The sequence below is a fragment of the Staurois parvus genome, unplaced genomic scaffold (assembly GCF_062004578.1).
Source record: "Staurois parvus isolate SC_StPar_1 unplaced genomic scaffold, SC_StPar_1.0 ptg000165l, whole genome shotgun sequence".
Taxonomy (NCBI): Eukaryota; Metazoa; Chordata; class Amphibia; order Anura; family Ranidae; genus Staurois; species Staurois parvus.
In genome coordinates, this window is record NW_028317961.1 from 8495049 (window position 1) to 8511773 (window position 16725).

A 16725-nucleotide genomic window follows, 5' to 3' on the forward strand; every position below is an offset into this window, starting at 1 on the left:
GAGTGTGTCATGGGTCCCTGTACGGCCTCCCATTGCTGCTGCCAGGCCCGTAATCTGCCATGGGCCCCTGTACCGACTCCTCATGCTGCTGCCAGGCCCGTAATCTGCCATGGGCCCCTGTACCGCCTCCTCATGCTGCTGCCAGGTCCAGAGTGTGTCATGGGTCCCTGTACGGCCTCCCATTGCTGCTGTCTCTATCGCCACACTCTGCCATGTGCCACTTTCAGGTCTCCTCACACTGCTGGTGGTTTCCATTTTTGTCATAGGGTGCTGTATGGCCTCCCATTGCTGCTGCCTCCACCGCCACACTGTGGCTCCACACTCTGGTTTTGGCCCCGTGACTGCCCAAATGAGTGAAGTGTGCGGTGATTCTAAGATCGACGGCACTCATCTGCATGTCATACTGACTGACAGTATTATTTCTCTTCCCCAGCAGACTCCAAGGGCATTTAAATTAAAGGTACAGTGTTCTGCACTAATATTAAGTCTCTCTGAAGCCTAGAAACACCCTTTTTTAAGTTAAATTCACAGCGAATTTATTCGACTCGAATCGAATATTGTCCACGAATTCGCCGAATCAGTCGAATCGAATTTTTCATTTCTTCGCTCATCTCTAATTAGAACATCTGCCAGTTTTTTGTTTTTTTTTACTGTTTGTCCTGTCACTTTTGAGTAGATTCCCTAATTTTCTATGCTGTTACATAGACAGTAAGTGAGATGAAATATCTCCAGCAAGGTGCACACAGCAATAAAAACCTGACAACTTCTTATGGATCCTGAAAAAAAAGTTTTCCCTGGAGTTGGGTTTTAAAGTACACCTGTTGTATCAGCTATGTAAAAGCAAGCACCCTGAGGCTCCATTCACATTAGTGCGTCTTCATAATGACACAATTTCCAGAGAGACTTTGATGTGACCTGTGGTGCGATTATGATCTGACTACATTCACTGGACTAAAGTCACATCAAAAGTTGTACCAAAGTAGTTCAAGAACTGCTCTCAATTCACTGTGACTTGAGGTCGCACAGATTTGAATGGTACTCATTGGGTAACATGAAGTGTGACTTGTCATGCAACTTTAGACCCCAAAGTCGCACAAGTGTGAATGGACTCTAAGGGAGCAGTATATGCCTCATTTACCTCTGTTAGTTGGGTATTCCTGCAGAATGTGTTCCAGGAGTTCAAATCCATATGCAAGTATGAAAGTCAAAGCTTAGGTTAGGGCTACACTGCTGATTAAAGCTCATTGAGAAATTTGGCTACTCTTTGGTAACCTAATTTGTAACACCTGGAAATATGGTTCTGATGAAATAATGTTCAACGTGTGTTAACCCTCTTGCTGCTGGAGCCTTATCAAATCCTATATTTTCAGTAAAAAAAAAAATATAATTTTAGTTCATGCAGTCACAATATACATCTTGATTTTTGGTAACATGTAGAAAAATTAGGTTGTGCTGAGTAAATAGATACCAAATACGCTATATTGCCAAAAGTATTGGGAAGCCTGCCTTTACACGCACATGAACTTTAATGGCATCTCAGTCTTAGTTCGTAGGGATCAATATTTTGTTGGCTCACCCTTTGCAACTATAACAGTTTCAACTCTTCTGGGAAGGCCGTCCACAAGGTTTAGGAGTGTGTCTATGGGAATGTGTGACTATTCTTCCAGAAGCACATTTGTGAGGTCAGGCACTGATGTCAGACGAGAAGGCCTGGCTCACAGTCTCCGCTCTAATTCATCCCAAAGGTGTTCTATCAGGTTGAGGTCAAGCCCAGCTAAATTTTGAAAAAACACATCTAAAGTCTCCCAAAAGCATGTGGGAAAATGTGTTATGGTCTGATGAAACCAAGGTTGAACTTTTTGGCCATAATTCCAAAAGATATGTTTGGTGCAAAGACACTGCACATCACCAAAAGAACACCATATCCACGGTGAAGCATGGTGATGGCAGCATCATGCTTTGGGGCTGTTTTTCTTCAGCTAGAATTGTGGCCTTAGTCAAGGTAGAGGGGATTATGAACAGCTCCAAATACCAGTTACTATTGGCACAAAACCTTCAGGCTTCCAGCCAGAGCCCAGACCTGAATCTGATCGAAAATCTGTGGTGTGATCTGAGGGCTGTGCACAGGAGATGCCCTCGCAATCTGACAGATTTAGAATGTTTTTGCAAGGAAGAATGGGCAAATATTGCCAAGTCAAGATGTGCCATGCTGATAGACTGAGTGCTGTAATAAAATCAAAAGGTGCTTCAACAAAGTATTAGTTTAAGGGTGTGCACACTTATGCAGCCATATTTTAGTTTTTTATTTTTACTTCCCTCCACCTAAAATATTTCAGTTTGTTGTTTAACTGAGTTTATAGGTTACATTAAAGGTGGAAAAAGTTCTGAAATTATTTCTTTGTCCCATTTTTTTTTTTACATCGCAGAAATCTGACATTTTATCAGGGGTGTGTAGACTTTTTATATCCATTGTACTTGGCCACTGAATCACTTTCACCCTGTTCTTCTTCAGAAGTGCAGCATTGGCCTTTAGATGTATGTTTTGGATCATTGTCATTTTGGAAAAGTGCACGACAACCAAGAGCACGGCGTAATGGTAGCAACTTCTCTTTCAATATAGAGCAGTACATCTGTGAATTCATGATACCATCAATGAACTGCAGCTCCCCGACAATAGCAGCACTCATGCAGCCCCACAGAAGGACACTGTCACCACCATTTTTCACTGTAGGCACAATGTATTTTTCTTTTTACTCCTCACCTTTGTGACACCATACAGCTTTGAAGCCATCAGTTCCAAAAACATTTATTTTGGTCTTATCACTTCAGAGTACAGAGTCCCAGTAGTCGTCTTTTTTTTCAACATGGCCCTGGAAAATTCTAGGTGGGCTTTTTTGTGCATGAGCTTTAGGAGAGGCTTCCTTCATGGACAACACCCATGCATGCCATTCCTCTGCAGTGTACGCTGTATTGTGTTATGGGAAACAATCACCCCAGTTTGGCTTTCTACTTCTTTAACTAACTGCAGTGAACTTGCATGGCGATTTGCTTCAACCCTTCTCATCAGAAGATGCTCCTGTCGAGGTGTTATCTTCCATGGACGGCCTGGACATCTCTGTGAGATGGTTGCAGTTCTATCTTTTGGATACATTTTGCTACAGTAAGCTTTGCTGATCTTGTAGCCTTCCTCTTTCTTATGTAAAGAAATTATTTTCTTTCTCGGGCCTTGTGACATTTCTCTTCTATGTGGTGCCTTTGTTGACATCATGAAATGGGAAGGGGTTTTCTTTAAGTAACACCCTTTTATAAGCAACTATCTGCTGGACACCTGTTTAACCGCTTCCCGTCCACCCTATAGCAGATCTACTGCTACAGGACAACATGGGTGCACAAAATCACGTGTGTGTGATTTTGCACTCCCAGGTAGGGGGCGCACGTGTGCCCTACCCACGCTGCAATGTGCGGCCACGGCTGTCAATGACCGGGTCCCAGCCATTGACTACTCACCGGAGCCCGGTTATTTCCGACGGGGAGGAGACGCTTTTGTTTACTAACAAGCTAGCTTTGGATGGCTGTGTGCTTACAGTGAAGCACATTGACACAGCCCCCTAGTAAAACACCCTCAGCACACAGTTAACCCTTTGATCTCCCCTCATGTTAACCCCTTCCTGCCCAGTGCCATTAGTACAGTGCCAGTGCTTTTTTTTTTTTTTTTTTTAAAGCACTGATCACTGTATTGATGTCATTGACACCAAGTCAGTTCCCCCCAGTGTCAGAATTCCTGCCTCAGTCCCACTATAAGTCGCTGATCGCCGCCATGACTAATAGACAAAAATAAATTCCAGTATCTATACCGCCATTTGTAAACGCTAAAACTTTCACGTAAACCATTTAATTTACACGTATTGGGATTTTTTTTTTAAATTTACTGGACATGTTTAATAGCAAAAAGTAAAAAATATAGTTTTTTTTTTTCTCAAAAAAACTCATAGGCAATCAAATACCACCGAAAGAAAGCTCAATTCGTGGGGAAAAAAAAGGTCATAAATTTCATTTGGGTCAAGCGTTGCATGACCGCAATTGTCAGTTAAAGCAAAAATTAGCCTGGTCAGGAAGGGGGTAAAGCCTCAGGAGGACAAGAGGTTAATGAATAAATAGACTCACCTGTAGTTGAATTCTTGTAAATTAGGATTTTGTTGTCTAAAATTTCTTCTAAGACTTTCATTGGGGTGTATTCAATTTTGCAACATAGTATTGAATGAATTTGTTAGGAAAAATATTGTGTGCAAATTAACAAATCTTGTTTGCAATCAATGATCGGCATTTGTGGAACTGTTTTGTAATATAGTGTCCCATAGAAAATGTTGATTTTGAAAGGAAGGTAAAGGGGCAGAGCAGAGAGCCGGAGACTGATTGTCACAGCTCTCTGCTCAGAGTGGAGGTGAGAACTGAGCAATCAGCAGTGTTTAATCACTCAGTTCTCACTGCAGAGCTGGTGAGGAACAGATGCTGCATTCACCGAAGTAAGTATAAATTTTTTTGTTTTGTTTTTTTTTTGTTAAGCCCATACTTCTCTTTTAAACACATCTGCTGGATCACAGAATGCATTGGAATACGGGCACCAATTAGAAGTGCCTTTGTTGCAGTGGGGTGTAAACCAGGATATTTGGGGAGGATTTCAGATGTACACCTAGTGTGCATGAAAAAGTATTTTCAGCTTATAAAGGCACCTTTTATTACGCGACTTCATAACACATCTTTATTATTAAGAGAATAGGAACATTGCTTATAGTATTAGCTGCCTTCACATATATGTGCACACATGCTTTAATAATGAATGTTGCTTCTTTGACTGTATCTTTGTTTTTTGTATAACAGGTAAAATTTACAGAATTTAAAGTTGTCAATGTGCTGGCAGTGTGTAATATGCCATTTGAAATAAGACTCCCAGAATTTACTAAGAAAAACCGCCCCAATGCAAGGTAGGTGTGTTTCATTTCTTATATATCACCTCACTCACTCGGATGCTACGTTTATGCTAAATATTGTGTTTTTATGCAGTTATGAACCTGAACTTCACCCTGCAGTTTGCTATAGAATAAAGACTTTAAGAACAACACTACAGATTTTCTCAACTGGAAGTATTACAGTAACAGGTAACATTTGTATGACACTTTTCACATATTCTTTTGTACGCTTAATACAGTTGTGAACCAAAAGGAGTATTCAAGAATGTGGTCCTAGTGCCTGTACTATAGCAAACTCAGGTGAAAAAATGGCAGCTCTGTGCTGGTGAGCTTTTTCTTCAGTATGCATTTCAGGTTTCTCTGTCTATTGGCTATGCGCAATTGCGTTCATTTTCTTGGCACTGTCAAATGTGATTGCGCTGTGTACTTTTACAAACTGGATCTCATTTTGGATTAATTCCTGGCTGCCTCTGATTTATCTGAATGGAATTTAAAGGATTACTATACTTTGTCACAGTTATCCTTTTAACCCTTTTGCTGCCAGGCCCTGCACTCCACTTTTTAAACTCAGGTGGCCGGACCATTTTTGCAATTTTTCCATTGTTTTTTTATTTCTCCCTTACAACTTTCAGCATTTGTAAAAGACTCCGTAAACCATATAATTTTCTGAAAGCACATGACACGTACTGCTACTGATTTTTAGGGCCCCATCATACTAGCGCAAATGTTTACCAGACCAATATTTTCACTAAAAATACACTAATTATTAGCAGATAAAAACACAGCAAGCAGATTTTCCAAGATTCCTACTAAATATAAAAGCTTAGCCTGTGCTCAGCTAATAAATAACATAATTTTTTTTTAAATTGTAAATTGCGCTTTTTTGCGAAATCACGAAAATTGAACTACGCAAAACTGTATCATGTTTTGTCCAAAAATCTAAAGGTTTTCGTTTTCCACTTACAGCTTTTAGAGTTTGTAAAAGACCCCCCAAACCATATACAGTGGGGATAGAAAAGAATCGCCCCCCTTTTTAAAATCACATTTGTTGCTTTGCAGGCTGAAATGAAGACAAACACAGTTTTTCTTTTCCACTTGTATTTTATTATTATTATTATTATACAGGATTTATATAGCGCCAACAGTTTGCTCAGCACTTTACAATATAACGGGAGACAATACAGCAACAATACAGTTCAATACAAGAGGGTTAGGAGGGTGAGCTCCTTGGAGCTTACAATCTAAGAGAATTTACTGGAAAAGAACATCCAAGTGAAATATATAACACCCACATGTCAGGAAAAAAAAATGTTAAAAACAGAATCACTGAGTTGGATAAAGGATCACCCCCTTGTGTCGGTATTTTGTTGAACCACCTTCTGCTCTTAATTCCGGCCTTTAGTCTGTTAGGATATGTCTCTACTAACTTTGCACATCTAGACTTTTATTTATATATAATATTTGCCCACTTTTCTGTGCAGAAAATCTACAGAATTTCCAATGGGATTTAAGTCTTGGCTCTGACTAGGCCTTGCAAGGACATTCACCTTTTTCTCCTTCAACCACTCTGTGGTCATTTTTGCTGTGTGCTTTGGGTCATTGTCATGTTGGAATTTAAACGTTCTTTCCATTCATAGCTTCCTGACAGAGGTCAGAAGATTTTGACGGTATTTTGCCCCATCCACTTTACCTTCTATCCTGACAAGTGCTCCAGTCCCTGCTGCATGCAGAGAAATACCCCCATAACAGGATATTACCACCTCCATGCTTTACTCTAGGAATGGTATTATTTGGATGGTTAACTGTATTGGATTTCTGCCAAACATATATCATTTAGTGTTGAGTCCAAATAATTCAATTTTAGTCTCATCTGACCATAACAGCTTTTCTCATGTGGCCTCACAATCTTCAAGGTGCGTTTTGGCAAAGTTCAGTTGTGTCTGCATGTATTCTTTCTTGAGGAGTGGCTGTTTTCTTACAAGCCACATTTGTGGAGAATTTGTGATATTGTTGTCACATGCACACAATGACCACTCTATCACAAATTCCTGCAACTGCTTCAGAGTTGGAGTAAGCCTCTTGGTAGTCTGTCTGACCAGTTTCCTTGTGGCTCTTCTATCCAGTTCGGAGTGACATCCTGATCCAGGGAGGGTCTGTGTTGTACCAAATACCTTCCACTTCTTAATACAGTTGCAAGAAAAAGTATGTGAACCCCTTGGGATTACGTGGCGTTTTGCATGAATTGGGCATAAAATGTGCTCTGAACGTCATCTAAGTCACAACAATAGAAGAACACAGTCTGCTAAACATAATACTACACAAACATTAGATGTTGCCATGGTTTAATTGCACATAACATGAAACATTCACAGTGCAGGGAGGAAAAAGTATGTGAGGCCCTAGCTTAATGACTTCTCCCAGAGCTAATTGGAGCCAGGAGTGAGCCAACCTTGACTCCAATCAGTGTGATGATATTGGATGTGTTGCTGACAGCTGTCCTGCCCTTAAAAAACACACACCTGTTTTGGGTTTACTGGTTTCAAGAAGCACTGTCTGATGTGAACCATGCCTCGCAGAAAAGAGCTCTCAGAAGACCTACGATCAAGAATTGTTGACTTGCATGAAGCTGGAAAGGGTTACAAAAGTATCTCCAAAAGCCTTGATGTTCATGTGTCCACGGTAAGACAGACTGTCTACAAATGGAGAAAGTTTAGCACTGTTGCTACTCTCCCTAGGCATGGTCGTCCTGTCAAAATGACTGCAAGAGCACAGCGCCGAATGCTGCATGAGGTAAAGCAGAATCCCAGAGTGTCAGCTAAAGACCTACAGAAATTTCTGGCACCTGCTAACAATAAGGAAAACATTAAACAAGAATGGAGTACATGGGAGGACACCACGGAGGAAGCCATTGCTGTCCAAAAAGAATATTGCAGCACGTTTGAAGTTTGCAAAAGAGCACCTGGATCTTCCACAGCACTACTGGCAAAATATACTGTGGACAGATGAAACCAAGATTGAGTTGTTTGGGAAGAACACACAACACTATGTGTGGAGAAAAAAAGGCCCAGCACACCAACATCAAAACCTCATCCCCGCTGTAAAACATGGCGGAGGGAGCATCATGGTTTGGGGCTGCTTTGCTGCCTCAGGGCCTGGACGGATTGTTGTCATTAATGGGAAAATGAATTCCAGAGTTTATCAAGACATTTTGCAGGAAAACGTACGACCATCTGTCTGCCAACTGAAGCTCCGCAGAGGATGGGTGATGCAACAGGACAATGACCCAAAGCATACAAGTAATTCAACAAAACAATGGCTGCAACAGCACAGAATACGCTTTCTGGAGTGGCCCAGTCAGAGTCCTGACCTCAACCCGATTGAAATGCTGTGGCATGACCTTAAGAGAGCGATTCACACCAGACATCCCAAGAATATTGCTACACTGAAACAGTTTTGTGAAGAGGAGTGGTCCAAAATTACTCCAGATCGTTGTGCAGGTCTGATCTGCAACTACAGGAAATGTTTGGTTGAGGTTATTGCTGCCAAAGTAGGGTCAACCAGTTATAAGGTCCAAAGGTTCACATACTTTTTCCTCCCTGCACTGTGAATGTTTACATGTTATGTGCAATTAAACCATGGCAACATGTAATGTTTGTGTAGTATTATGTTCAGCAGACTGTGTTCTTCTATTGTTGTGACTTAGATGACGTTCAGAGCACATTTTATGCCCAATTCATGCAAAACTCCACGTAATCCCAAGGGGTTCACATACTTTTTCTTGCAACTGTAATAGACTTCACTGTGCTTCTAGGCATTGATTTAATTTTTTTTGCATCCAAATTTTATCCTGGAGATGCTACAGGAAAGCTCTTTTCATGCTGAGCTAATCAAAATGTCCACAGCTGATCAGTTAAGTCAAATGGCCTTGTGTTCCATTGAGAAGATGATTAGCTACACCTGATTTAGTTTGCGAGTCATTTTTAGGAGGGGGTGGTCCTTTTTTTCAACTCGGTGATTCTGTTTTTGAATTTTTTTTTCCCTGACATGTTGGTGTTATATCTTTCACTTGGGTGTTATTCGTTGCACTGAAAAAATACAGCTGGAGAAAACAAAAACTGTGTCTATCTTCATTTCAGGCTACAAAGCAACAAAATGTGATTATTTGAAAAGGGGGTGATTCTTTTCTATACCCACTGTATTTTCTGAAAGCTTAGGACCAGTAGAATACAAAGAAGGTGCTACAGAGTTTTAAGGTGCTGCCATATTTGTGCAGGTGTTTATCAAATCTGCTATTTTTACTAAAAACCACTAAAATCCTTATTTGCACACATAAACACAGCATGACTTACAAAATTCCTCCTAAATTCCAACTAAGGCCTCGTTCACATGGGTTGTACTAAAGCGTACACCCATGGAGGGCCATGTTTACCTGCATCATGGGGATTCACAGGTGTTCTGCGCAGGCAGTCCTATCATGTCAGTTGGGATGCAGCGGCTGCAAGGACAGATCTGACACTGTCCCTCATGCAGTGTGAGCACCTCAAATGCCTTGCAACTGCGTTCAATGCAGCACATTTGTCAGCAAAAATGTAGTTTAAAACAGTTGGAGAGAAGGCATCAACTTGCCTTGGGGGGAAGGGGAATTAAGCGAGCAGGGGTTACAGCGGCAGGTAGGGTCTGCAATTACTGGCAGGAAAGGCAGAGGAGGGAAGCAGAGGATTGCAAAGGGTGAGAGGAAGAGAAGGATCGACAGGTCTCCCTGATTCCTCTTCACAGTCATTTCCCTCTTTTTCTACTTGCTATAGTCACCTCTGAGGTGGAGAAGCAGGGAATGAGATAAATTAAACAAATGGCCAGTGAGTTGCTTACATGACTCTTATTAAACTAGCCGCTTATATTGGAATCAATGGCAGCTTCTCACTGAGCTGCAGTGAGAAGTGGAAAACATCATCTACACTCCTCGTTGCAACTTTTTAAACCGCTGCACTCTGCTTACTAAACATACAACATAGAGTTGAACATATAATCAGAAATAATGGCACTGTTCCCTTTACACTATTAGCAGGGAGGTGCATCAATGGATGATAGAGGGCATAAAATGGTAAGAGACTTTTTAAACAAAAAAAAAAGCCAGCTATGGTATACTTGATATTTTAGAATGTGTGTGTGTTTTTTTTTTTTACTTTGTTTACATCAATCAATTTCAGATATGACAAAATTTCAGGACAATTGTCAGGCTGAGGAATGCACTGTTGCTTAATGAGCTTATGTGAATACCACTATGCAATGCGGTGCTTGTTGGATTTCTCCCTTAAGTCAAATGTATGTAGGACTGGTACTACGTAACAAAGTCCTGAAGAAAAATGGCAACTTCATTACAAGAACAAGGGAGCAAAGTGGGACAGTGTTTGTGGGGCCAGTGTAGGTGCAATGCAAATGGAAACAGTTTCTAAACTTTATTACTATAAATGTAAAAGGTTATTTTGCATGGTTATCAGATTTTGAATTGTTTTAGAAATGTAGCATTTTATAGTGTTTCTCTTTTGGTTGGGGGTGCAACATTACTCAGGGAATGCATTTCTTTGTAGACTGGTGCATATTTGGCAAGCAGTATTCATATCATTCCTTAATTATGAGCAGTGATCAAGCTTCTTCATATCAATTCTCACTCATGAGTATCATTCCCCAGGATCCGTGTTCATGCCATTGCTTACCCATGGGCATGGATATCTCTTCCTACTATTCCTCATTAATGAGCAAGGATCATTCTTCATACCATTGCTTATTCATGAGCAAGAAGCCATCTTCTTCATACTATTCCTTACTTATAAGTAAGGATCATTCTACATACCATTCCTCACTCATGAGCCAAGGATTAGTCTTCATAGCATCCATACTTGTGGGCAAGGATCTGTCTTCATATCATTTTTCACTCATGAACAAGAATCAGTCTAATTTCAAAGAGATCAGTCTATACAGTGAGGAACAGAAGTATTTGAACACCCTGCGATTTTGCAAGTTCTCCCACTTAGAAATCATGGAGGGGTCTGAAATTCACATTGTAGGTGCATTCCCACTCCGAGAGACAGAATTAACAAGAAAAAAATTCAGGAAATCAAATTGTATGATTTTTTTAAAGAATTTATTTGTCTTGCACTGCTGAACATAAGTATTTGAACACCTAAGAAACAGCAAGAATTCTTGCTCTCAAAGACCTGTTACTGTGCCTTTAAAAAGTCCACCTCTACTCCACTCATTAATCTAACTTAGTAGCACCTGTCTGAGCTCTTTAAAGACACCTGTCCACCCTACAGTCAGTCAGACACCAACTACTACCATGGGCAAGACCAAAGAGCTGTCAAAAGACACCAGAGACAAAATTGTGGACCTCCACAAGGCTGGAAAGGGCTACGGGGCAATCGCCAAGCAGCTTGGTGAAAATAGATCAACTGTTGGAGCAATTGTTAGAAAATGGAAGCAGCTAAAGACAACTGTCAGTCTCCCTCGGACTGGGGCTCCATGCAAGATCTCACCCCGTGGGGTATCACTGATAAGAAAGGTGAGGAATCGGCCCAGAACTACAAGGGAGGAGCTGGTCAATGACATGAAGAGAGCTGGGACCACAGTTTCATAGGTCACTGTCGGTAGAACACTACGCCGTCATGGTTTTAAATCATGCATTGCACGGAAGGTTCCCCTGCTCAAGTCATCACATGTCCAGGCCCGTCTGAAGTTTGCCAATGACCATCTGGATGATCCAGAGGAGGCATGGGAGAAAGTCATGTGGTCAGATGAGACCAAAGTAGAACTTTTTGGGCTAAACTTCACTTGTCGTGTTTGGAGGAAAAAGGATGAGTTGCATCCCAAGAACACCATCCCTACTGTGAAGCATGGGGGTGATAACATCATGCTTTGGGGGTGCTTTTCTGCGAAGGGGACAGGACGACTGCACTGTATTAAGGAGAGAATGAATGGGGCCATTTATTGTGAGATTTTGAGCAACAACCTCCTTTCCTCAGTCAGAGCATTGAAGATGGGTCGTGGCTGAGTCTTCCAACATGACAACGACCCCAAACACACAGCCAGGATAACCAAGGAGTGGCTCCGTAAGAAGCATATCAAGGTTCTGGAGTGGCATAGCCAGTCTCCAGACCTAAATCCAATAGAACATCTTTGGAGGGAGCTGAAACTCCGTGTTGCTCAGCGACAGCCCCGAAATCTGACAGATCTAGAGGAGATCTGTATGGAGGAGTGGGCCAAAATCACTGTTGCAGTGTGTGCAAACCTGGTCAAGAACTACAGGAAACGTTTGACCTTTGTAATTGCAAACAAAGGCTTCTGTACCAAATATTAACACTGATTTTCTCAGGTGTTCAAATACTTATGTTCAGCAGTGCAAGACAAATAAATTCTTTAAAAATCATACAATGTGATTTCCTGAATTTTTTTTTTTAATTCTGTCTCTTGAGTGGGAATGCACCTACAATGTGAATTTCAGACCCCTCCATGATTTCGAAGTGGGAGAACTTGCAAAATTGCAGGGTGTTCAAATACTTCTGTTCCCCGCTGTGTGTGTGTATGTATGTATGTGTATGTATATATATATATATATATATATATATATATATATATATATATATATATAAAAATCACCATTCGTGGCCAAGAATCAGTCTTTATACCAGTTTTCACTCGGCCATCTCAATAGCAGGGGAGAGTTGGTATGACTTCTTGCATCTTTTTATTTTATTTTTCTGAGTAAGCAGTGTTAGGCTCCATTCACACCTGTAAAACTACAAAGTTGTGCGATTTTTCCATTGTGACTTTTATGCAACTTTGGTACAATTCTGATGCAACTTTGGATGGGTGCTACGTGGATGGGACTTTGCCTGTTGCACAGCTGTTGAATTGATAACATTAAGATGCGACTTTTGGGAGTTTATATTGCAGTCTATGGCACTCAACACATGACTGTCTCATCAAAGTAGTGTAGGAACCTTTAAGTTGCATAGACTTGAACAACTTCCATTGAAATACGACTTATCATGGGACTTTGTGTCCAAAGTCGCATGAAAAGTTGCACAAGTGTGAATGGAGCCTTTCTGTGTATGTGCCAGGTAAATAAAATGTTTAAGTACTATGGCATTCTTTGCATAAAAATTGATTATATATTTTTTTTTATTTTTCTGCAGGTCCAAATGTGAAATCCGTTGCCACTGCTGTGGAGCAAATTTACCCTTTTGTGTTTGAAAGCAGAAAAGAAATTTTGTAAATAACCACTCTGAGGCCCATCCCTTTTAACCACTTCATGGATTGAGGTTTTAAACCCAGGCATCTTTTTAAAAAAAAAAAAAATTAAAAACGGAAACTTGTAACTTGATCAAAGAAAATTGGACCAATAGAGGGACAACACTTCTTTTTACCCTGTTGTCTGTCGCAGTGTTGCCGCTTTGTGGATTCAGAGACATTTCTGTGTTTTTAGGAAAGGACTGTTTACAAGATGTGGACATGCTGCTTTTAAACATCTGTGCTATTTATTTGTGAAGTAATTCCCATGCATTCATATGGAAAGATCTGTTAAGATGTGCACTAATGCAAATCATTTGTTTGAGCTTGTGGTTTATTTATAGTATTTTACGTTTTTTTTTGTTTTTGTTTTTTTTTTCCTCCCTTTTTTTTTTTTTTTTTTAAATTTTTATTTTATATGGGCACCAAAGAAAATGTAAAAGTTTTCTTCTCACTCATTGAATGTGTTTTTTTATAAATGTTTTCTTCTCATAGCACATGTCCTTTTTTTTTTTTTTTTTTTTCTCTTTGTGTAAATATTTTTTAATAAAATGAATTTGCATAAAATGTTTATTTTTTCCCTCTTATGTTCATTAACAGACACAGCCTCTCTTCTGTATTCTTGACCAAACAAGGTTTTTTAGCACCCCTACAGGAGTAGGACACTAGGCAGGAAAAAAAAAACCTCGCCCCTCCTATGGGCAGTCCTCTTTGGGCATAAAACCCCCTCTCTGTTATTGGCAAACCAGTTTTTTTTCTGCCTAGGGAAAAGTAAGAACTTGGTACCTGTGGTTCCATAGCCATTTTCTTTTTCTTGGGTTTTTTATTCCGGAGGAAATTTTCAATCAACAGCCAGGCTGGGCGACAATGGGCTAGATATTTTAGATCCAGTGATCAACCCAGTCTGGCCAATGAGCGCTCACAGCTAATCGCTGGGCAGCCGCAACATGCCCACCCTGGGCCAGCCAGCAAGAGAAACTCCTCATGGGGACACATATGACCAGGTGCCTGCAGTCAGTGTCCAAGTGTTACCCTGGTCAACAGTCCCCCACTTCGGTGGAGAGGAGGATCTATCATGGGAGCCTTACCTGCACACACCGCTGGATCGGTAAGTAGATGCCCACTCTTCAGATGCAGTGTGCCGTGCGGGTACTTCCTGGGGTGGTCAGTTCTGCACTGTCCACTCCTCCCCTCCAAACCATGTGATGGTCTTCCTCACTTGCTAACCCCACCCCCTTCCCTCCCCGGGACATGGGGCTCGCTTGAACGGGATGCGTATTATCTCCCTCACTGGGGCCCCTTGATGGGCATCCAATTTCCTGGCGGTCCTGTGGTAACCTGCTGGTGCGGCAGTGGTGCTGTTTACTGCAGCCTTCCCGTCATTGTTTCTGTTGGGTAGATGCCCAGTGGGGGGCGTTTGAGGTGTAGGCTCCGTCCGGTTCCCTAAATGTTGCTATTCTTTGCCATGAGCTGGGGACATTGTTGGCACACCTTTCAAGGCCAGGGTTTCCGCTGGGCCATCCCGTGGGTGGGTGCACTATTTGGTCTTGCCAGCTGAAAATTTAGGGCGGCAGCTTTGTGGCCTGTGGGGCAGGCTATGGCACCGGCCGTCCTGGATTTGGGCACCTGCCCTTCTCAGCTTTGTCCACCTAGGAAGGTGGTACAGGACACAGGCATAGTCTTAAATAACTGGGCTGTATAAGTGAATTCAGGTGCTTGGACATTGACAAAGCAGAGCTGTTAGAACCTCCATTTACTCCCTCCCACTCCCAGCACTTACCAGTTTTTTTTGTTTCCTTAGGTGATGGATGCCTCCTCTATAGTGAGAGAAGTATTTAACTTTTTTTCTTTTTGGATTTATTGTGAGCTTTTTTTTTTAATCAAGCTTTATGGCTGTGCTATAGCTACCACAGCTGTCTCCCTTGCAGCTTCTGAATTGGTGCCTCTCAGTTTTGAGCCTCGGTCTGAACCCAAACGCTCTGATAAAGAAGACACAGTGCCTGTTTATAATATCACTTCGGGCATTGAACCTTGTGTGATTCCATCACTTCTGGGTTCTGGTGATGTCACGCCTGGCCGAGCGAGAGTGAGGCTTGGAACGCACATCGGTCATTTTGTGGATTTCAGAGCTGTACATGCTGGTGCTGGCTAACATAGCACCTTTTCATGTGAGTGCATTTCTTGTATGGGTGCTTTTAAACCATTTTAATAAATGCTATGCTTTGAATGGCTTCATCTCTGGTTTATTTGAGTGGCATACATTTTACCAAGAGTAAAGAGAGCCAGTCTTGAAGCATTTGCATACTGTTTGGTTGGCTGGAAATATCAATACCATCCCTCCTGATGATATAACCTGCGGTCTGTTGATGAGTAGAACATCATATGACATCCAGAGGCTGATTCTTGGCTATACCTTTCCAAAAAAGTTTTTGACCACCGTAACGGGTCGAATAGCTCTGGCGAGTGAGCAAATCACTTTTATCCTATGAGCATGTGGTGAAGACATAAGAATTCATGGTTTTGGCACTTTAAGGAAAAGAGACTGTCATCTGTATTGGCCACTAATTTTATTACATGTCCACATTTCTCGAGATTTTATTTTGGGAAAAATGGCATATGGGTTTGCATATTCTGTTGGTTGATGTACACACATATGCGTTTTGCATTTATATTTCTTTGTTTTTGTTCCTTTTGTCTTTGGTACATTATAGACACTTTAATAAGTGATCACAGCACCTTTCTTTTTATCCATATCAACTGAACCCTGTGTTAGGCGATATTGGTATGTTGAGCTGCAGGGCAATTACACCAGTGTGACCCAGTCCCTAACGATCACTTTGTGAGGTATGCCTGCCAGAGGAGAACGAAGCCAGGCAGGGTTTGTCCCTGAAATCATGCTTTTGTACACTACATGATCTGCTTTGATGCATCTGGACTTACTGCTCTTCCCTGGGCACAGTGCTATGTTCCAATTCCCTAGAGTCTAGTGGAGCAGTGGCTGTGATAATATGTCAGTCAATTTGAGTATGTTTGCATTTGGTGCAATTTTCTTTAGTCATGGCTTCCCCAGCATTTGGTGAGTAAGACATACCCCTTCCCCCTATGGATAATAAGCAATATAATATACCCACACATAATAGTTACTGTCCTTTGGACTACGGGTATGATTATGACAGAACCCCTGTAAGAAATGCAGACTCCTATAGAAGGGATTTAATCAGTAGGGGTTTTGGGGATCCCTTGGAAAACCCAATTATTTTTTAGTAAACACAGGAAGGGCAAGGCAAAAGTATGGGGGAAGAAGACGTCGAGGGAGGCATTGGGGACATCCCCAGCCACCTGCAAGAAGAAGAGGGGGTAAGAGACAGAGGCTGTAGGGGGAGGTCATAGCAAAAAGGAAGCAAAAAACTAGGGCAGGGTATTTTCAATCTTAGTGGTGTAGTTATTTCAGACAATGAATTGAAAGTATTGG

At 41.4% G+C, this 16725-nt stretch overlaps 1 protein-coding gene across 2 annotated transcripts in view; it reads left to right on the forward strand.

Annotated features, from left to right (window-relative positions):
* Positions 1-13824, forward strand: part of TBPL1 (TATA-box binding protein like 1) — a 47859-nt gene extending 34035 nt beyond the window's left edge. For both annotated transcript variants that reach the window (XM_089676192.1, XM_089676193.1), the window contains exons 5-7: positions 4879-4982; positions 5062-5156; positions 13160-13824. In XM_089676192.1, the coding sequence (XP_089532318.1) occupies positions 4879-4982; positions 5062-5156; positions 13160-13239 (279 nt within the window). In that variant the 3' untranslated portion in view covers positions 13240-13824. The remainder of the gene's footprint in view (positions 1-4878; positions 4983-5061; positions 5157-13159) is intronic.
* The last annotated feature ends 2901 nt before the right edge of the window (positions 13825-16725 follow it).